This window comes from Phragmites australis, chromosome 15 (genome assembly GCF_958298935.1).
Source record: "Phragmites australis chromosome 15, lpPhrAust1.1, whole genome shotgun sequence".
In the NCBI taxonomy this organism is placed as follows: Eukaryota; Viridiplantae; Streptophyta; class Magnoliopsida; order Poales; family Poaceae; genus Phragmites; species Phragmites australis.
In genome coordinates this window covers 13921110-13943922 of record NC_084935.1, presented here as the reverse complement: position 1 = coordinate 13943922, position 22813 = coordinate 13921110, and the positions used below count along the sequence as shown (strand labels likewise).

At 41.4% G+C, this 22813-nt stretch overlaps 2 protein-coding genes across 3 annotated transcripts; both read left to right on the top strand.

Annotated features, from left to right (window-relative positions):
* Positions 1-1500: 1500 nt before the first annotated feature.
* On the top strand, positions 1501-7966 carry LOC133892712 (E3 ubiquitin-protein ligase At4g11680-like). 2 transcript variants are annotated; one of them, XM_062333642.1, is made up of 5 exons: positions 1501-2064; positions 3904-4023; positions 4142-4274; positions 4727-4891; positions 7504-7966. In XM_062333642.1, exons 1-5 carry the CDS (start codon positions 1595-1597, stop codon positions 7672-7674), a joined length of 1059 nt encoding a protein of 352 aa, XP_062189626.1. In that variant the 5' UTR covers positions 1501-1594; the 3' UTR covers positions 7675-7966. The 2 variants fall into 2 exon arrangements, with proteins under 2 accessions (XP_062189626.1, XP_062189625.1); XM_062333641.1 differs by having other exon boundaries at positions 4724-4891.
* A 6833-nt stretch (positions 7967-14799) lies between these two features.
* On the top strand, positions 14800-18675 carry LOC133893064 (DNA-directed RNA polymerases II, IV and V subunit 6A-like). Its single transcript, XM_062334036.1, has 6 exons — positions 14800-14957; positions 16473-16506; positions 16590-16762; positions 16841-16892; positions 18268-18335; positions 18421-18675. The coding sequence occupies exons 1-6, from the start codon at positions 14923-14925 to the stop codon at positions 18488-18490; spliced, it is 432 nt and encodes a 143-aa protein (XP_062190020.1). The 5' UTR covers positions 14800-14922; the 3' UTR covers positions 18491-18675.
* The last annotated feature ends 4138 nt before the right edge of the window (positions 18676-22813 follow it).

Below are 22813 nucleotides of genomic sequence, written 5' to 3'. Positions count from 1 at the left end.
TAGTTTTACTAAAAATTATAATTATATCCTAATAAAAATAATGATCAAAATTACACTTAAAGCGACAAGTATTGATAAGAACGGTAGTATTATTTATATTCCTCCGCCCGTGGTAATCAGCTAACAGCTGGTCGTAGCATGCAGTTACAGGTGCGTCACGCAGTCCACAACAATAGTGTCGCCATCGTGATCCAGTGGTTCAATATTGCAAGTCAGTGAAGGTAGGAACGTGGAAATTTTCCACTCCATCCTATGCTAGCGACCGTATTTCCGTACACGTACTGTTATGTATGGTATGACTAATATATATAGCATAAATTGACTCCCAAAGCAAATTTAAGGCAGAATGGATCAAGATTATGTTGAGATTGGATTTCGGCACCTTTCTTGCATCCGGTCGCATTTTATTTTCTATTTCCGTATGTGGTTGCTGCTTTTCTGCTAGCTAGCCACGGTTCGAGTCTCACTAACGAACGTAAATAGGTGAGTTAAATTCTCTATGAACTTTTATACATTTATAGTTTAGCTATGGTCTGATTTTGCAAGTTATACTCGTGTTTGTAAATAGATACATTTTTTTTTTGTAATTTTGTCCTTTTCTTCCCGTTGAACACCGATGTCACCAATAACCGATTTTCCAATAATCTTGCTCATAGTACTGCGAGCTGCATTCATGGTAAACGCCTAGGCCTAAGGCCTATGCCGCCAAAAGTCTCTCACGTAGTTATGCATAGTCTCCAGCGATTGCGTAATGATCATATAAGCAAAACGTCCTTACGCCCATGAGTATCGTTAGAAAACATTGCCATATCACTCGAGAGCGCCTTTATTTGGTGGTTCAATTTCTCTAATTTTCGTTTCATGATCCCGTTTCAATTCACGCACTACTTGTGTTTTAGATGACGATCACTAACCAGAAGGTTCGTCCATAGACACTGGGCATTTCACGATTCCTGATGCATATTTCGCCAAAATGCTTCTCCTAATTAAGGCATCTCCTCCACCCTTTTACCTCGTTAAATTTTTTAGGTCTTACCTTGCTACTACCTAGTTCTTTTTCATTTATCGTTTATGATATTAACATGATCTTTATACATATATTTTAATATTATTTTTTTATAAAATGTGTTAAATATATAATAATATAAAAATATTTTCCATAAAAAAACACTTATATCATCTGCATGTATCAAATTTTAACAATTTTGTATATATTAATAGTTAGAGTTTTAAAAATTTAACTGCATAGGTTCTCAAATAGATACATTTAAAATAACATCTATTTGAGAACAGAAGTGATACTTGTGATTGAAATACTGCTAAGTGAGTTTGATCAAATTTTATCCAAAATATAATTGTCCGGTTATGGCCATTAGGCCAGGGACTGATAAGAAATTTTCACAAGGACAGCCCGATTGAATTAATGGTAGACACGAGGGGCTAGACGAAAGACCGAATAGCGGCGCTATAGAAACCTGGGCCCCCGCCCAAACTTGCCAACTCACGACCAAACCAAGCCGCTACCAGAAAGCAAGAAGAGCAGAGGACGAAGAGGAGGGGGAAAAGAAAACAGAGCTAGGGTTTGACTCCCGCCATGGCGTCCACCTCCCCGCGCCGCTCGGGGGACCCCTCGTCCCCGTCCTCGCCCCTCCTACCCTCCCCGGCCTCCCCCTCTGGCGTCGGCGGGCGTTTCACGAGCCTCCGCGGCGCGGCGCGGTTCATCCGCCGCACGGGCAGCCGCCGGTTGATGCGGGAGCCGTCCGTGGCGGTGCGGGAGACGGCCGCCGAGCACCTGGAGGAGCGCCAGACCGACTGGGCCTACTCCAAGCCCGTCGTCGTGCTCGACGTGCTCTGGAACCTAGCCTTCGTCGCAGTCGCCGCGGCCGTGCTCGCGGCCTCCCTGGGGGAGCGGCCCGCCGTGCCGCTCCGGGTCTGGCTCGCGGGCTACGTGCTCCAGTGCCTCCTCCACGTCCTCTGCGTCGCCGTCGAGTACAGGCGCCGCCGCAGGGAGGTACGTGGCGGCGTGGACCAGGATGCCGCGGGTGATGGGGATTTCAAGCTCAGGTCAGGCTCTGCTCGGATCGAATTCCTAACTGATATTTTCTGAAATTTGGCGGAGCGGTTAGTAGAAGAGACATCTTATTTGGTACATGTGACCTTGAATCGAATCGATGCAACATCTTATTGCTATGGTGATCATACTTCGGTATCACCTCCTGGCCTTATTGCTGATGTTTTCAGTTGTGTTGAACCATTTCTGTGCTCATGTTGTTGCTTGTAGTAGCTTGTGTAACTTGTAGGGAGCAGCAGCCTGCGTTGTTTGGCCTATGTGTTCCTTTATGTTGGCCAGTGAAGTCCTTCCCATTTCAGCTGTGAACTAGGTGGGAGTTATGCCCCCCCTTTTGTGGGAAGTTGCAATCGAACTAAGAAATTGGCTTGGGGTGTGTTTGAATCAGAGGGATTGCTCTGGGAATTTTTTAGGATTTGCATCCCCACTAGCTGAACATGTCTTTAGTAGTTTCCAAAGCAGAAACGCCATATTTCAATAACTAGATCCTAGGGTTTTTATGAAGGTACTTCTCTGCCAAGCTCTATCATTCTTCCTGGACTACTTCCATTGAATGTGCTTCCTGAAATCACTATTACATATGCTTTTAATATTTTCCCTTGACTCTTAGAGTTCACCTGCATGCCAATATGCCACTTGATGTCGATCCATTTCACTACAAGTGCAATTGATTGAAGATGAAATTATCATCCGTTGTGTGGGGTTATACAGATTGCAATGGAGTTGTAGCCTAAGACCTGAGTATGGTCTGCTCGAACTGAACACCGAATGTTTCCTAAATTTTGTTAGAGCTTTAATGGATAGATGTGACCTTAAAAACGAATCTATGTGACATCTTATCTGTAGTTCATATTTCTTTATCACTTCCTTATCTTCCATTTCTGTTAGATCATTTCTGCACATATGTTTTTTCTTGTAACTTCTAAGTGATTTGCGGTAAATCACGCTATTTGGTCTGCTATGGTGCTGTTCTATGTTAGTCAGCAAAGTTCTTTTTATTGGGGCTGTGAACTAGATGAGGGAGTTATGGGCCCCCATTTGTGTGGTTTTTTTCTGCATTATTCATATTGGTGAACTTGTAGTGTTATGCGGTTAGAGAATTGGCGGTTAGAAAATTGTCCATTAAAGGGACCGTGCTTGGTGCAATAAAATCCAAATCCTGTTGTTCTGGTTTAGGTTGTCTTCTGAAGGAGGGTGCCGAAAGTCATAAATTGCAACTGGTCTAGGAAATTAGCTTGGATTAGTTGGATTTCTCTAGTAATTTTTCACGATTTGGATCCAAATCTCCTCTGTTAAACAAGCCATGGGTATTTTCCTGTGAGGAAACCTCATATTTCAGTGACCAGTTTCTAGGATTTTATAATGTTACTTCTCTGCCAACTTATTGTTAGCAAACTGCTTCTACTGAATGTATTCCCTGTAATTGCCATGAATGCGCTTTCAATATTTTTCCATTTAACTCTTCAAGGTTCGCCTGCATGCCCTCTTGATTACAATCCATTCGCAAGAAGTGAAATTGATAGCAATGAAATTACCATCCATGACAGTGACTATTAAAATTAAAATAAGAGTTTTAGCCTGAGAGCTATGTTGGTTGTTGTTGGAGGCTGTTAATATGGACCTATATTCTATGGATAAGTGACCCCTATGAAAGATTCTAATTGATTAGATGTAATTGTCTATTATTGTCCTTTTGGTGGCTTTTATACCATGCCCTTCACATGTTTTTCCCTTATTTTCCCAACTAGGAGGTATTTTGATACTTAAATGCTTGAAGCTACTTGCGCTCATCATTCTAATTACTCTTTTATTGATTCCCTTGTAACCTTGTTCAGTATTGTGAAGCACTTGGAGTCTGCAAACACGATGTTTTCCTTCATATGGTGGATCATTGGGTTCTATTGGGTATCTGCAGGTGGTCAACCTTTAGCCCATGATGCTCCTCAACTTTACTGGTATGTCTATTGACTATTGTAGCCTTGATGTGTGAATAAGAACTTTTCTGAGTGGTCTTCTATAAGATTATCAGTTTTGTTGACTAAGTTAGCTATCTTCTTTCTCTTCTTTTTGCAGGCTATCGATTGTTTTTCTGGCATTTGATGTTTTCTTTGTGGTCTTCTGTGTTGCCTTGGCTTGTGTGATTGGTATTGCTGTTTGTTGCTGCCTTCCATGCATTATTGCTATCTTATATGCTGTAACTGATCAGGTATGCCAGTTCCTGTCACCAGCATGCTCGTCTAAATAAATATTCTCCAATGTTTCTGTTTGGATGATATAGACACTTCTGGCTGTTGTCCTTTGCATTAAGTTGATACACCCATGTCATAAAAATAATAACCTGCCCTGTCATGGTATAAGTAATTTTAACTGAAGCATTGCTTGGCATTGTTGATATGTTACATATGCAGTAAACATCATTGTTTGAATTTTACTGTAGCTGTATCCCTTTGACGCCCTCGCAACTACTCATTAACCAGTATATTCGAATTGTTCGTGCTTAAGATGGTTGTTGAAAGAAAGGAAATAACAAATAACTATATTCTTCTCTCTGCCTCTTGACACCACAAATCCTGTGGAAGATTATGTGCGGTGATGCATCAAGCAACAATCAAATTATATTTATTATGCTGAGGCTATTTCTTGTTTTAATTTAAGCAGGAGGGAGCATCCGAAGAAGACATAAACAATCTTTCCAAATTCAAATTCCGGACTATGGGTGATGCAGACAAGCTAGTTGCTGGCATTGCAGCACCTGTGGGTGGAGTGATGACTGAGCGTGGTACCAGTCCCCCTGTTGAACACATCCTTTCTGCTGAGGATGCAGTAAGTTTTTCAACTTTATTTTGAGAAATTTTAGTGATATCATTGTGTTATCATTCCCTTTCCGTAGATATTTATGGTTGCATCTCAATGTGTTAGAAGTTGCCTTTTAGCATTAATAATTGCTGATTTTAGAATAATTTCGGCAAACTGTTCACATATTGTAGAAGTTTCACATTGCTTGACGTCTAAATCTGTTATTTCCTACACTAGTGCATGCAGTTCACCGTATTTGAAATTGTAGTTGTATCTTGACCCTTGGTGCTATGTACTTCAAAACTTATTGTTTATGTACAGAAAAACTCTCCTGTCCTTGCATAATATTTATCGGACAATTTCATACATAACAATGTGGAAATTTTTTAATTCTGTTGCTTGTTTGATTTTTTATTTTTTTTGAAAAGTTTTACCTGCTATGACCTTTTGAAGTACCGAGATTTTTGAAAATCTGACAGCAATAAGTTTGTGCAGTAATGTACTGCTCAGTTATTTCATACTGTACATAAAGGGAAAAATGATGCAACCACACAACTTTATTTTGGCATGTTACGTCTGAACTTACCGCTTTTATATTTCGAATCCTCAATTGATTTTTATTGCCAATGGTAATATATATGATAGAATATGGATCCGGAAAATAATTTTAAGTTCTGGTGCTAGGTTATCTAGCTGGCACATATGACCGCAACTACTTCATGAAATGTCTTTTAAACAAATATACCAAAATTGGATACAATTGGCAAACTCCATGTTCTGATGCAAGCAAATTAGCTGGTGTCATACGGACATGTGACAGGCAGCTGAACTCAACTAATGATAGGCTCAGTATTGTTCTCAGTGTCTGCAAGAGTCTGCAAGATCAATGTTTGCCATATGCACATGTATGGGCTAATGCATTTGGTCGAGAATGACCCCTGGTCAGTTGGTATTACTGCTTCTAGCAGTATTCTATTCACCTGCAACGCTGGGGCCAGTCCTAATGGGAGCTTATGTTAAATTGTCAATATTTTGAGGCAGCTCAAACATTTGATATCTTCCCAGAAAGGCTTATTTTGTTCAGTTCGGGCTTTCATTATTTGCTTATGAAGAGTAATATACAACAGTAGTGTTGACATTTAGGCCACACTGTGTCTGCAGCATTCCAAGGACTTGATCCTAATGGGTTGTTTTCCTTTTCCAAGCAAGTAACAAAGATTCAGAAGCTAACATTAGAATCTAATCTCAGCCTAATTATTTCAGCGTAATCTAATCTCACACCTGGATACTTTCCCTTGGTACCCTCAGAGATTTTTGGTACCAGCTGGCGACCGGTTGCCACTGGAGTTTGGAACCCTGGTTGAAGCTACTATCCTTCCCACCCATCTATTTCCTTAGTTTCTCCCAGCTTGGAGAAGCCTGGGCAGATCCTTCTCCAAACAAGTTTAAGCTTACCAGATGGGCTGTTATGCTAAGGTGACATCACCTTTGTCACAGCAAGACCCAAGAGGCCCAACCTGCCATAGCCGACTCTGAGGGAACTGCCAGTGGCTCAAGGAGGCTTCAAACAACTCCTTATCTATTAGTTGTAACTAATAGTCTCTAAGTTAGTTTATCCCTAGATTTGGTTGCTATCCTTAGATTGATTTGTTAGGGCTAGCCCTTACCTAAGGGTATGCACAGCATTGCTTTTAGGGTAATAAAGAAATAAGAAATCTCTTCTCTACCTTGCCCTTCCCTGGCTAGGCATATCCCTGTGCTGGACGCCTAAGAACGGCTCATAGTTATTGGTTGCATTCCCAACCTCAGGGAGGCAACAGGGACTTAGTTTCTCAACAGTATTCTTTAAGATGGCTCGATGGCAGCGTGGCACCTATATTTCAACCTATTGGTGAATCGAGTAGACAAGCTAGGTTAGTTATTGGTTGCATTCCCAACCTCATGGAGGCAACAGGGACTTAGTTTTTCTGCAGTATTCTTTAAGATGGCTCAGTGGCACCTATGTTTCAACCTATTGGTGAATCTAGTAGACAAGCTAGGTTGAACAGGCCATGATGTGATGAATATCATACCATCATGTAGAGAACCCCAAAAAAAAAGTTGCTTCATATATAAACCTGTTTGGAGGCTTCAAGCTTGAGTCTGTCCCTTTACCTGAACAGACCTAAGTGTGACCCCACTGATGGCTTTGAAACATAATTTGTTGAGGTGAATGTCTATTAGCAGCTGATGTCAATGTCATGAATCTACGCTGAGGCTAACCTAACATTGTAGATTAATTGCCCAGCTGGAGCTGGGGGAGATTATGTGGCCATGTCGGTCATATTATGGTAGATTAATGTACTTGGAAGACATTTAGGTATGGCCTTAGTTGTCTGATCTAGCAACCTTCCTTTTTTCTGACCTATGTAATGACATGTCTTTTCATCACAGACATAACTGAAATAACCTTGCTTTTATCTGACCTTAGCAACCTTCCTTCGATCTGAACTAGTAACATTTGTGACCTGGGATGTCACAAACGAATTGTCAAATGGTGATAGTTGAAATTCCAGTATATCTTAAGGACATTCAATCTTACTAGTAAGAAACTGCTATTCTATCAGGTTCGTTATCTGATCGGTCCATTTTAAATGCAGGAGTGCTGTATCTGCTTATGTCCATATGAAGATGGTGTGGAACTGCGTGAGCTCCCTTGCAATCATCATTTTCATTGCACCTGTATAGACAAGTGGCTTCACATAAATGCGACTTGTCCACTGTGCAAGTTCAACATCGTCAAGAGCAACCTTGGGAGAGAAGAGGTCTAGGCGACAAAAGATGGAAAACTGCCCGAAGCTTCTTGATACGTCCCAGCTGTGCTCTTCAGTGCTACTGCATATGCATAGTGAGTTGTGATTACAGGTGGTGTGGTTACAGAGGTATAGGTGAATGCGCAGATGGTTGCAATGTTGGTTCTCGTGAAATTGTTTTTAGCGGTTTCTTGCAGCGATTGTACATCCTCTTTCTCCTTTATCCGATTGGACCCGGATGCAGTCATTTTTAAAATGTTTCATGATTTGGAGCTTAGTATAAAGAATTTCCCTGTTGGAGTGGCGTAAATGGTTGAAGATCGCATGGTGTTGTGCGTTTTTGAACAATCAACAAATGCCAAACCGATGAAATGGTGGATAGCCCTGTTTGATCGCCTGTGCGACTGATGGAACAGTGGGTTTGTGCAGATGTGGTATAAGAATGATAACGTACATATTGGATTAAACGAAAAATTCTTGGTAGTGCCTGTGAGAAGGAATATCGAAATATAACTAGTGGGTTTATATTGTACTGTTGCTGCCACTATGTGTGTATCTTCAGTTCGTCCTACTTCAGCATATTGCGTTGCCTACAATCTTGCATGCTTCTTTTATCTGTTCTTCGTAGTCTTTCATCTCATTTGGTGTTGGAAGGGGTGCAAATTAATTAATTTAAGGGTATATATTGATTTTTTTTTAATTTATTTAATAATATTTTTTTAAACTGAGCAATTTTTAAAAAAACTAGCGTTATTGATTTAACTAAAGAAGGCATTTAGGTACTTTTAGTTTTTTTAAACCTTTACAGTGTCCTCAAATTAACGTCAGCTATTCATTTCCTTTCATTTAATGGTTTGAATATATTTAATATTAGTGAAAACTTTTACTAGTAGTATACTAGTATTAAGTATTTTGAGGGTATTATTGGAAAGAAAAGTGTGGTGTATAAGTAATTTTGTGGATCTAGTAGGGCAGAGCAGTAACAGATGATTGATTCTTTTTTAATTTTGAGATTAAAGTTCTCACTTCGTACCCTTGTTTCTCTATTCTTCATGTGCGAGACAATGGCCGATTGAGGCACGCTAGCCCCTATGCTCCTCCCTTCGTCGCCATCACAACCACCCAAGCCCATCCCCTCCACTTCCGTCCCATGGCCGCTGAAGCCACCCGTGCCAGCATCGGCTACGTCCTGGCCTCAGAGATGACCTATGTGTCACCACGCTCCAGGTTGTTGTCGACGCCGCCGTGCAACCACTAGTGCTCCTAACCGCCATGGGCACCTTTGTGCTCATTGAGGGCGTCGATTGGGTGACATGATTTGCATCAGGATAGATCATGGCGGGGCAGTGGTTTAAGGCGTAGCTTGGGGCAGGTGGTGTCAGTAGCGATGATTGGTCGATTCGAGCAGGCGAGGATTGGACGATTGGTTGATTGGGGCATCGATGGACTTCTCACGGTTCAGATTTGTCAGATCCTTCTGGTGAATGGTGATACTTCTGTTCCCCAGGAGTTTGGTCCTTGTAAATATGAACGATTTGTGTATAGCAAATGAGGTAGAAGCTTAGCGGTATTGTGTTGTTTATTCTGGTGAATGATGCATCTTCTAAACTGCTAGCCCATTTTGTTAGTGTGTCTCCAAAATTCATGCATGATGCCAGTAGATAGCTTAGGACATGCATTAGCATGGGAACTTGCAGAACAAGCACCATTATGTTAATTGAAATTCAGATAATATCATTTTAAATGTATTTCTGTAGTTAATTATGTGAACCTACCGTTTCTTTATGCAAGCTTCAGGCAATATTAGAGAGACGCTAATTGCTTTGTTGTACACTTCTAAATTTCTAAAAATAGATACTATGCTTTGGCTGTCTGTGCAGGCCTAAGAGGGAGAGGTGTTGTCCTCAGTGGCAAAACTGAAGTTCAGGTAATCCCCTTTAAAATCTTATTTCTTGCAAATATATAGCTAGCAATTATTTGTCAAATGTATAAGGCAACCTACTGTTTATGCGATGTTAATTCAAAACAAACATGTAAACAGGTTTGTTTTTTATCATCACTTTGCTGGCAGGTTGTTATGCTTTGATATTGCAGCTAGGAGCATAGTAAGTGCTTTTTATACGTGATCGTATTGACACTGCGAATGAACAACGAAATTTAACGGTTTTTCCACCTGATAGACCACTTCAGCTGAAGTTGAAAAGAAATTAGTAAGGCATTATCTTGTCAGCAACAATAAATTGGACCTCTCTTAGCCTTTTTTTTTCCTTCACTGATAGGAACACTACTTTATATGTCATCGTGCTGTTTAATATTTCCTATTTTTAAAAACTTAGTTGGTGTTCCCTTTCAACATAAGATTGCCAAATTCTCATCATTAGCCCTGCACACGAATTTGGTGAAACTGCTGAGTAAGTCATGGGCTTCTGAAACAGGATGAGCACTATTAAGCCAAGCAAGCTAGGGGTTAACTATCTTCTGGGCCAGGGGTTTTTCATCACTTTGCTCTTTGCAATTCAAACAGAACCTTTCTACTCAAATGACAAAAATCCAAAATTAGACAACATATATGAACATATTTGTCGAAATAGACAACATGTAGTCGTATTTATTAATATAACATCTGTATTCAGCGCACGGTGTATCGAAAATAGATTTTTGGTACACCGTGTATCTAAAAAGTCATTTTCGGCACACGGTATGCTGAATACGGCACTGTTGCCAGTATTCGGCATACTATGTGCCAAAAATAGACTGTATTCGGCACACGGTGTGCCGAATATAGGCAGCAGTGCCGTATTCGGCACATCGTGTGCCGAAAAGCATTTTTTCAGTACACGGTCATGTCGCGTCTGCTTTTCCGGTATACGGTCATGTTAGTACCGAAAAAGTGTTTTTCAGTACACGGTGTGCCGAATATGGCACTATTGCCCGTATTCTACACACCGTGTGTCGAATACATTTCATTTTCTGCACACGGTGTGCCGAATACGGGCAACAGTACCGTATTCTGCATACCGTGTGCCGCAATTGGCTTTTTCGGTACACGGTGTTTCGGTATACTGTGCGCCGAATACGGATGCTAAATTAATACATACGACTATATATTATCTATTTTAGCAAATACGTTCATATATGTTATCTAATTTTGAATTTTTACCTACTCAAATTTATGTAAGCATAGTTGAGACCTTTCCGTACAGAAAGTTTTGGGTGTCCCATTAAGCTAACCACCGATGCTTGGTTTTCTATACGGAACAGTGTGCAGTGTGCTAGTGCCTGTGAGCCTATCCATTCATTGCATTATTTTTTCCGTACAACTTGGTTAGTTGTCTAATTGTAGGATTTAAAATGACGATTAGAGTACGATGAATCGTTGAGTTAAAAATCTAATTTCAATTTTTGAAATCTCATATCGAAAGTACTAGTATTTTCTAACTAAACTTCTAATTTCAATTTTTTAGTTAACAATTCCTCAAATTTTAGGTGAAACTCCTGACCCCAATTCCAAAGTAAGAATTTTTTACTTGTTAAAAGGTTTAGCGATGGGGCATGGGGTCTGATGTTTTTTGATGAAAAATATCAATGGGGGTACGAGAAGTAGAAACATGAGTGGGATTGAGTGCCGGAGGATGGGAAGGATGGCTTTGTGAGTTGTAAATCTATTATTAAATTTAGAGTTAGGAAAAGGTCATCTGGCAATGACGGACGCCACATTATAAGAATGGCTGTACATAATATTTTATTTTTTATTTTCTCCTAAATATGTCTCATTCTAACTTGAAGCTTTAAGTTTTCTAAAAAAATCATAACATAAAAAAATTAACAAGCTGGTGCTGCTAGACCAACATCTTGAAAGAACTAGGACCCTTATAATACGATATCCAAAACTTATAACCTAGGTTAATCGTTGTATCTTTGATATATATAATGATTGCAATCTCTATTCCGCTTAGATATCTTTTATCTAAAAACATCATCTAAAAATATCAACATTTAGATAACTTTGTATCCTTGAAGTTTTTTCTAAAAATTAAGAACATGATCTGTACTGGATTTTTAATGTATTATTTGTGTGAATTAGAGAATTTATAGGGGGCTTTATCAGAATTTGTTTTTGTCTGAAATATAATATGTTTGTTTGGTTTAGCTAAGCCTGTAGGGTTATATTGATAAGATTGTTTGCACATAGTACATGAAGCTCATCAACATGTATGACTAAAGTAATTTCCGAGACTGATTCGCGAGTCCTCCAACAAGTTGTTGATATGTTCCAGCCAAGATTTGGCCGCGGAAGGTGCAATCTTTTGATTGGACGATATGTATATGAAATATGTAGACGAGATGGAACACTTTGATACTTCTCTTTGCTTGGATTGGAGCGTTGAAGGCGTCGATGTCGTGGCTATATGCGTGCATAGTCGTGCACTTGGGCCAACAACCAACGAGAGGGAGCATGCCAACCCAACATGAGAATGGTGGGGATTAGAGTAAGATCTAGCTGGAATGGTTTGAGCTAGTTAGCGAGTTTATTCTAAATATATATTATCTGACCCAGTTATATATACATTATACCTACTAATTGTGATTTTTGCTGCAAAAATTATTAGGTATACCCTGTACAGCCATGTCTGGCCCTGTCATCATCTGTTTAAGTGCTCCAAAAACTACATGTACAAAAGACAGCATAAACCCACGTACACAAATGGTTGTCATGCATACACAAAGAAGAAGACGGACGATGGAATGACAGATCAGGGCGTGAATTGGTGTAACACGGAAATGCAAAATGTCCCCTTAGTGGTAGCGTTGGAGCAAGGTTTTGATTAGACCTAAGCAAACTGAGCCCAGCCCCGCCTGAGCCTGGCCCAAAAACGCCCAAAAATTGGCCTGATAGGTTACTGGGCAAGCCTAGGCAGCAGCTTGGAAGCCCAAAAACCCCAGGCCTGGCCTGAGCTCGGGCCGAATATTAATTTTAGGAAAAAGTTCATATTGTTTCCCTTAACTATTGCTCGAGTTTGTTTTTTCCCCATTGAACTGTAAAATCAAATATTTCACCTCCTCTAACTATTCATACTGGTGCAATTTACCTCCTTAGCTAGTTTTGATAGTGGTTTTATCCGGCTCGGTGCTGATGTGGTAGTGGTCATCCACATATCAGATGACACGTGGTATCAGTTATTGTACACGTAGATATTTTAGTCACTAAATTGAAAAAAGACACGATGACAGTGGTGGCATCGAGGGGGGGGGGGTGTGGGTGAGGCTGTGGCTGGCTCACGTGGGAGCGGAGGCGGTAACAGGAAAGTGTGGCTAGGGTGCCTGGGGGTGTGATCGGATAAGGCGGCTACGGGGCCGAGGGGTGGGGTCAACGGAGTCGAGGGAGTGGCATGAGAGGTCATCGTGCTCGTGGTTGACTCAACACCGGTGATGCTACACAGGAATGCTACTGACAACCCTCCAACCATGTGTCCTCGCTACCGACAACGTGCTCGACCACAACCGCCAACCACTAAGCTCATGGGCAGGCAACAAGGTGTCGGGTGGGGGTGGCCAGAGGTAGAAGCAAATGATGGATGATCGGTGATGTTCGGGTTCGATCGAGCAAACCACGGTGACTCGAGCTCTAATATTTTGCAGAGAGGAGGGAGAGGGGAAGGAGATGAGTGACTCCGATAGGGCTCTAGGGCTCAAGAACACGACGAGCGGTGGCGCCATGGGTGTTCGGCCACCAGAGAGGGGAGAGAAGGTTAGGGCATCTCAGATCAATTGAGCTTAACTGAAGCAGCTAGAGGCTAAGGTGACACAGGTCCTATGCTTGGATTAGGTCTAGAGGTTACCCATTGGTCCGGTGACGAAGCTCTATGGCCAGAACAAAGGCGGCACGACACCAGGGCATCTCGGTGCATGAGGGCTCGAATTGGGGGCTCGGCTAGCTAGCAGTGATGCCTTAGATGGTGTAAACATAGGAGATTGGAGCGAGGTTTTACCATTGGCGAGAAATTGGAGAAGGCGACAGAGGCGGCCCAAATTGGGTGTTTCAGGCTCGGCACAAATCAAGGTCAGGGGAGCAGCAAAATGTAACCAGGGGAGTGTGGCGGTCATGGTGGTGTGCTCGGATCAAGCAATGGAGCTTCGAGGAGTGGTGACGGATGTCGCCGGAGCTCAGGAAGAAAGGGGGAGTGGCGACGATAGCTCTATTTTTTGGTGGGGGAGAAGCAGGAGAGGAAGAGGGATCTTGGGGCTATTTATAGTGGTGCTCGGTGGGTTGCAATGACACAATAAGGTGGTGCGGAAAGGAGGGTGGCGGGGTGCTTGGCAATGGTTGTGGCGCGCGTCATCGGCGCTACTGTGGACGACGCCACTTCCTGCTGCAGAAGTCGTCGGAGGCTCATGAGCATGCACGCGCATTGAAGGAGTACATGCGTAAGTCGTCGAAGGCGTAGGCACCATTCTTGATGTCGGGGAGGGAGGGTTCAACGGCCACTCCTTGCCGGCACCACGTCGTCCTAAGCCATCGAGTCATCCCGTGCTCGCAGCCCCGCATGTAGCCATGCGCACTATCCCTCCGCATCACTGGGCCTAGCCCCACCCGATCTCCCTGCCCTCTCTTCCTCCCGCACACCATCGCACCTCTCCCATCCGGCCTCAATCCGCTCTGGCTCCCTCTTCCTCTGATGCCCCTCTTCCCTCCAGTCTCTCTCTCCTCCAATGAGCCCCATCTCTTCGATGTCTCCTCCTCTCTCTGAGCCACATGAACAGGCAGACGATAGTGAGAGAGAATAGTGAGGAAAAAGATGATGAGATTTTATCTGACATGCGGGTCCTAGCTAAGGAGGTACATTATATTGGTTTGAATAGTTAGAGGAGATGGGATATCTGATTTTGTAGTTCGAGGGAGAAAACAGACTCAAGCAACAGTTGAAGAGGCAATATGCACTTTTCCCCTAATTTTAACTATTTTCTAACGTAAAAGAGGCCGGGTGGGCCTGGGTAGCAGATTTCGGCCCGACAAGAACCGGCTTTTCCTCGGCCCAGCCCGAGAAATGCTCAGGTTCCACCGACCTAGACCAAGGCGACCGAGCGTGTCTTCAAGATTCGTGCTCTGCAGCCGAATGGTCTGATCAGACGGGCCACCTTTATGTACAAGAAGGGGCCGCACCTCCGAACCAGCACGAAGAAGCCCTTTCGCCTCCTCTCCCACTCCACCCGCGCGAGAAGCCCTAACCGAAGCCACCGAGGCGAGCGGCGGAGGCGGCGGAAGCCATGGCGGACGACGACTACAACGACGTAGACCTGGGGTTCGCCTCTCCGCCTACCCTATCGCCTCTGTCCTTCCGCAGTGACTTCTTCGTGGGTCGGCTGAGCAGAGGAAGCTAGGGTTCTGGTGTTCTCTAGGAAATATTATACAATCGTGGCGCAATCCGAGAAACATGGTTATTGGTGGTTGGTTCTCCCCATGGAAAAAACTAGAGAACAACAAAACATCAAAATTTCTATGGAGTAGTTGATATATGAATTAGGAGTTTGGTCTGTGATCAAACTTCAAAGGGATGCTTGTAGTATTTTTTTACATCTCTAATCGGGAGGTTTTGGGGGCCTACGAACATGAATCGCGGGGACCATGAAGTTTCTCTATGGATGGGTGAACATTTGAGTTGAATTGCCCCAGCGTTCTTCCTTGAATTAAGACATCCTATAATGTCCCGCACTAGATTTGTGTTTGTTGTGTTTTTTTTGCTTAATCCTCGACCCTTGTTTTGGTTAAGGGTGACTAGTTGGTTGCTTGATTAATAACGCAAATAAACGGAGCACCTCCTGGGCGACTGGATGTGTCCAGCAGTTGGGCAAACCATCTTTACGCTGGAAATGAAGTTTCAATATCTTTTGATTTCTTAAAATCTAGCAGACTAGCAGTAGTTGTTTGTTACATCCTTCATCGTTTAGATGTGGACCTAATCATTAACAGAGCAGATCCTGTTTTCGCCGAATATGTCTAATTATTTGGTGAAATAGGAGGTTGGTTCTATACGCAAGAGTCACTTGTAGTCTATCTCTTGGAAGAATGTTATTACCTTTGAAGGTGCCTGTGAATTGTCTGAAGCATGTGCATCCGATGTGATGATAGGATTTTAAAGTTTAGTTGACCCAGCATCCCTTCCGAAATAAATGCGTTATGTAAAAGGCTTATATCTCGGGGAAAGAATGAGTGCCATCTGGGTTCGGCAGACTGTTCGGTATGAATCTTTTTAACAGATTAAGACTGGTTGATAAATTATTTAATCAATGGACAAATAAGGGGAGCTTTCATATGTACTGAATGCTATATTGCGGGTGATTACTTGAAACAAAGGATTTTTTTGCGATATTGAGGAACGTTGTACTGAAGAACTTGATGTCATCAGAATTTGGATGAATAATGAGCTGGCATGGAGAATTCTAAAGAACTGGTGTGATACAGTTGGGAGAATTTAGTTAGAACTAGTCTTGCATTTTTTTTCCTTTTTTTTAATTCTGTCATTATGCAAATCTGAGGCTCTGCTAGTCGCTTGGATGGCTTACCCTTTGGACTGGTGACTGATGCTTAGCTTGTAACCTGCAGTTTCTGAATTAATAGGAAAAAAAAGGTAGGGTTCCCCTCTTCGATTTTTCATAAAAAGATGAGGACCGGCGGATATATGATACTGAACAGTATCAGTCTATCTTTGCTGGTTGCTATGTTCTGTTGTCACACTAGAGCATCATTTGTTCTCTCTACTTATAAATCTTTTCATGCCATATGATTATAGGAACTCAGTTTTTTTTTTGTTATGCAGATATGAGGATGAGCCCCCAGAACCTGAGATTGAGGTGCATGCCCATTGTTGTTCATATCTATTGCGGTGTTTATTTAGAGGGAAAAATTCTGTGACTGATCTAGTTTTTCTTATTAGGAGGGGGCTGAGGAAGAGCCTGAGAATAACAACGAAGATGCTCCTGATGATGTGGAAGGGGCTGAAGCTGAAGACAAGGAACAGGTAAAGATGGCGCGCCCACGAAAAACGACAAAGTATATGACGAAGTACGAGCGTGCACGCATCCTTGGTACACGTGCATTGCAGATTAGGTATGTTTGTTTCAGTGTATCTTGCTAGTGGATATATCCTTGTAGCATAGTTATCTGATGCTGCCTATTATTTTGCAGCATGAATGCTCCAGTTATGGTTGAGCTTGAAGGTGAAACTGATCCTCTCGAGGTAAAGTTGTGCTGCCTCTGGGAGTGGTCCACAAAATGATTGGATCTATATATTTGATTTGATTGTTCATTTCCAAATACCACAGAACTTTTGTTAGTTGTTAGACTACATCCTTTCAGTTTTTTACCGTCATTTTGCTTTCTGCACTGAATATTGGATGTTTGGATCTTCTGAATCATTGATTGTATAAAAAAAATGATTTCTGAAATGAAGGTTTGAGCATTTAGATCTTCTCTGTGTGTCCATAGCAGTGTTATGTTTCAGAATCTAACTTACACAGAACTGCCTACAAATGAAGCTGTTTAATGACAAAACTACTTAGAATCCAGTAATTCACATACCTATGTTGATTGAATTGGAGTTACTTTGTCTAACTGTTATGGTGTATATAGATGCTGATGAAAGCTACTTTGATTTCTACTTAGAATCCAGTAATCCACATACCTATGTTGATTGAATTGGAATTACTTTGTCTAACTGTTATGGTATATATAGATGCTGATGAAAGCTACTTTGATTTTCGTCTTTGCATTGTGATTTGATTTGAGTGTGTCGACATTTCAATTCAGGACCTCAACACCTCATTATTTCATTTGCTTGTTTGTAACCTAATTATGCAACTGACGATGATTGTATTCTGGCATCATTCATTATATGTTAAAGTTAAAGCACGGAAGAATGAAGATAGTGATTGATTATATTCTTTACATAATAATATTCCACAAAATATTGCTGCCTGCAGCTTGTGATTTTTCATCTTAGCATTATAATTATATTCTTTTCTTTCAGGATACGACTAGAAAGGGTAAAGCTGTTTAATATTCTGTCGTCCCTACTAAGCTTAAGTTACATCTGATATCTTGTTATCTATGCACAAAGGGCTGCTTTTTATTTACAGATCTTTTTTGTGTGTTTCTGTTGATTTTGCCATGCCACAAGGCATGATGTTTCACAGTTCACATTCTCAGCTTGTTTATATCCACGGGATTACAGTTCCTCTTAAGTCTTGTTTAGGAAACTACGAGAATTTTGGTAAATATATTTGATGTCATAACATACAAGGCTGCTTCTATTATCAGTCAATTGTCATATGGCTTATAAACATGTTTATTGCCTCTTCATTACAATCTGTCCCTGGAACCTCATACAAATTGAAATTGGTGCATAAGTATTCTTTAGATTAACTTTTAACAGGTCTAATTATGTCTATCTAATCCTTTCGGTGTGAGAACAGTTTTATCATAGTCCGCCCTTAATTACAGCATTTCATAATTAACTACTCCGAAAGAGCTGCTGCTATTTTTTAATAGCAAATATTACATTCAGTCAAGCCACTATTTGTATCTGATGATCCTTCTTGCTTATGCAACTTCAGATTGCCATGAAAGAACTGAGAGCACGCAAGATCCCTTTCACGATCAGGCGGTATTTACCAGATGGAAGGTGAGTTTTTCTCTTAGAGAAGCAAACACTTCGGAGTGGTCTGCATTCAGTGTCCGATTGTTATTTACGTTACGTGTTGACACAGCTACGAGGACTGGGGTGTTGATGAGCTCATCGTGGAGGACTCCTGGAAACGGCAAGTTGGTGGGGACTAAAAATTAGGGTGCTCAGATTCAAGTTATATGTGAGCGCAGAACTTCTGGCCGACTGTTAAAAGTGACACTTGTTGCGGAACTGAGGTTGTAGTAATGAATGTATCTGTTACTGTAATGCTGTTATGTGACCTTAACGTGTGACTGCCCGTAGCCGGAACTAATCTAATTGCATGGTTTCATCAGCCTATCGAGACTACCGCAGGCTTGCTTCTCCACCCATGTGGTTTGCGGATCACCTGAGTTGAGTTGGATTATCTGTGTACCTTGCTTTTATGTCGACCTAATCTAGCTACAGGATCCTGAAATGTAAGAGTTACGGACCAAATTTCAACATTTTTGAGAAAAAAGTATGCTGTCTTTGGGTGGAACGTGTGGTGTTAAAAGCAACATGGATGCAGCTTGCATAGCTTATCATGAAACAGGCTCAACTCTTGAGAGGCCAATCTCTTCGAAGAAAACTACTTCCTCTGTTTCGTTTTGCAATATTTATTTATGGTCTTGAGAGTATCTATCTTAAATTGTCTATTGTGGTAATTAAAGATGTTTTATGGTTTATTGTTTTGTTATGCCTTTGAATGTATGTATATATTTACTTGAACGTTGGTGAGTTATTTGCTCTTATTTTTGTATTGATTAGAAGTAATATGGTCATCTCTATGTATTTTTCACTCGATTTTAGTATTTTTTGATTTGTACGTAATGGTGAGTGTGGATAAATATTGTGAAACGGAGGGAGTAGTCAAACATGGCCAAATGGGCCGTTCGTGCCGGCCCGGCACGGGCCCGACTCGGTACGGCCCGGCTACGGTACGGCCCAAACGGCCCATCTACAGTAACGGGCCGTGTCGTGCCGGCCTGCGCGCCTTTCCCTCGGCCCACGGCACAGCCCGTCGGTGACCGGGCCGTGCCGTGCTGGCCCGGGCACGATTTCGGCCCGACGGCCCGACGGGCCGAAATAGATAAAAAAAATGAAAAAATACATAAAAAATATATAGAAAATAGATAAAAATATAAAAAATAGATAAAAAATATTTAAAAATAGATAAAAAATATTTAAAAATAGCTAAAAAAATAAAAAATATAAATTAAAAAAATAGAAAATAGTGCCAGGCCGAACCGTGCCGGGCCATGCCGGCCCGGGCTGGGCCGTGCCCGTGCCGGCCCGACTTGACCGGGCCGTGCCGTGCCGGCCCGTCGTGCCGCGCGCTCGGCCCAGGCACGGCCCGTGGCGTCGTGCCGTGCGGGCCCGGCCCGTCGGTAATCGGGCCGTGCCGTGCCGTGCCTGGACCGTGCCTACAGTGCCGTGCCTTGGGCCGGCCCAGTAGGCACGGCCCATTTGGACGTCTTTAGGAGTAGTGCTCCAAGCTATTTAGGTGGTTCAATGAAGTCAGGGACTGATTTGCAAAATATGCCACATTTGTTCATTCTAAATCCAATAGCTATGAACAGCCTAATCCATTGGACATCTAAATGGCTTGGAGCACAAGATATGTTCTTTAATCCATTGAACAGCATTTTGTGCCCTCCCCCCTGGCTGATTGGAAATTTGTGTGCATTGCGTACAAAGAAAAAAAGAAAGAAAAATGTGTATTTCTAAAATTACGTGCACCGCGTAGCAATGAAGATTGTGCATTGGGTAAAAGGGAAAAATTTCGTGTGAACTCCAAAATCCCTTTGACAGTTCTCGTTTAGTTTTCACTGTGCATGTTTTGAACTCGCCGGATCTTGTCTCACCTAGTTACCATATCGAGCGAATTTTGCTGCTTGGTAGCAGAAAAGAAAAAAGTATTTTTTTTTTTCTAGCCTTGCCCGTTTGGGCGAGGAATTCCTTGTCGGTGCCTACATAGGTAGGGTAAGATTCGCAAGGAAATAAGGCGCTCCAGGTTAGCCTGCCGTGCTTTCCCAAAAAAGATTGTAGCCACCTTTAGTCCTTTGGCTTTGTAGAGTGGTATCATGGAGAATTGAACAACACGCTGACATGGTCTTGCTTCAGTCTTGGAAATGACATAGTATCGCCAGTATTGGGGACGTTTCTTTTTCACAGTTTCTTAGGAATCTGGAGTTTTTAAGTTTTTTTTTTCAATTCCTTTTATTTTTTTCATGGAAGATTGCACCTGAAACATAGCAATTCATCATACCTATGTTTCCTCCTTCCTCCGATGTACGTAGGATGATGAAAGAAGATGAGGTACTAGGATTAATGATATCAACGTTTGAGCTAAATTCGTCCTGTATTTTTATGTGCATATCAGCTAAATTCGTCCTGTATTCTTTTGAGTGTTATGTTAGTTATTGCTTGTCACTACCGGCGGCTTGACAGGTCTTTTCTTTGCATGTGGGAGGCCGTACTCGGCGACTAAAGCTTGTTTAGCCAAAATTCAAAATTTTGGCAGTACTTTTGAAATTTGAGGTTAATTGTCATATCAACACAAGCATGACAGAAATAAACATCTAAACATGATATAATCAACAACTGAAGCTCTTCACGTCTCTATCTCGCAAAACAACTCCCCACACCTCAAATGAGGACAATTTCTTCTTTCATACAAAGCTTATGATAAATAGAAGTGCAGTACTACTAACCGAGTTTCTTTACAATGTGAACTAGATTATTAATAATGTAGTGCGTGCAAACTTCTATTCCCCAACCATTATGCTCGTCAAAATGAGCAAGACGTACCTGTAAAAGATGTAACGGGATGAGATAAGCTCATCAAGTAACGGCTATGAATATAAACATATCCCGTCTAGTTAAAAGAATAATTTAGAAACGACAATTTACTTACAAGGATAGATCAAATATAGGAATTAAAATGACATTCTTTCACATGGTATAATACTTGTCAACACAATCTCTCATATATCATGGCATCAAATTCTCCAAGATTATGTATTCTTTAAATATTATATAAATGTATGAATGTCATGGCGCAATTTTATTTGAGAGTTTTGTGCTAGACGATGTCAGCCTCTCATGCAACTCCATGTACCGATATGAGTCACGACACGATGACCGTGACCGGCCTTTATCTTCATATAGAATACGTAAGTGTATATGTATGTGAATTGACGTCACTTCTTAATTCTTCTTCGTATAACTCCTCATGATGAACAACACACCACTATCAATCCATAATGCCAACAACATAATCACAATAATTAAAAGCATATATTCAATTTGTCAAATGCAATATCACCTATGATTTGAATAACTTAGAAAAAGGTAAATACTTCAATCTATTCACAAAAGAAATAAGATATGAATATAAACATATCACTGAATCACATCTCAACGTTACTTAACTTTTACCAAAAGCGGTGAAGAAAGCTCGTCTAACATGATAGGCGATATCTCCACCTTGCCAAAAGGATAACCAGCACCCCGAGAGCAACAAATAGTCCAACCATGCCAATGAAAGTAGCGACACCATTCAAGCGAACCTGCAAAGGTGTCTCTTCACCAGAATATTTAGATATGCTTTCCATTAATAATCCCCATTCAGCTTTTATACCGACTGTAGTAACCAAAATCGTGCCATAGCAACCAGCGACTTTGCAACCCGACATCAGAAACCGTGATTTCTGATCTTTGTGTTCAATTTTACTTTCTCCCGTCATGCTTGATTCACCTATGGAAAGGAAGTGACCACTGATAAGGATACCATCAGCAGGAACCTGGTCACCAATCTTAAGAGGCACAACATCTCCAACGACTAAATCATATATTGACACCATGATTCACCTTCCACCTCTAACAACCTCCAAATGTATGTTCTGTTCTTCCTCGTTCAAATTTTGGAATTGTAGTGATTGCTTGTAGACGCTGATAGCTGAAATAAAATCTGTAACAAACACAACTAGGAGAACAGCGAAGGCGATGCTTGCTCCATCATACAAGCCTTCTTTTATACCCTCCATCGTTATGCCCAAGGCTAGTGAAACAACAATAGCGACCATAAGGATGATAAGTGTCAAACCTCACCATAAAAAGCTATTTTCTAAACATCTAGGATGTCTTTTCACAGACGGTTCAAATGATAAATTGTTTGAGTAGTATCTACGGTTTTAGTAACTTATGAAAATAGGATAATTACCGCATGTGGTTCTTTATATGAACCATATGTGTAAAAGGTTATTTTCAGATGCGGTTTCTTACGTGATCCGTCTCTAAAAAATAGAATGATTACTATAGACAATTTCTTATATAAATCACCAATGTAAAAGTCATTTTCAGAGACGGTTCCTTATGTGAACTAGTTCTGAAAATAGGATGATTACCACATACGGTTCACATAAGGAACCATCTCTAGTAATAGATGATAA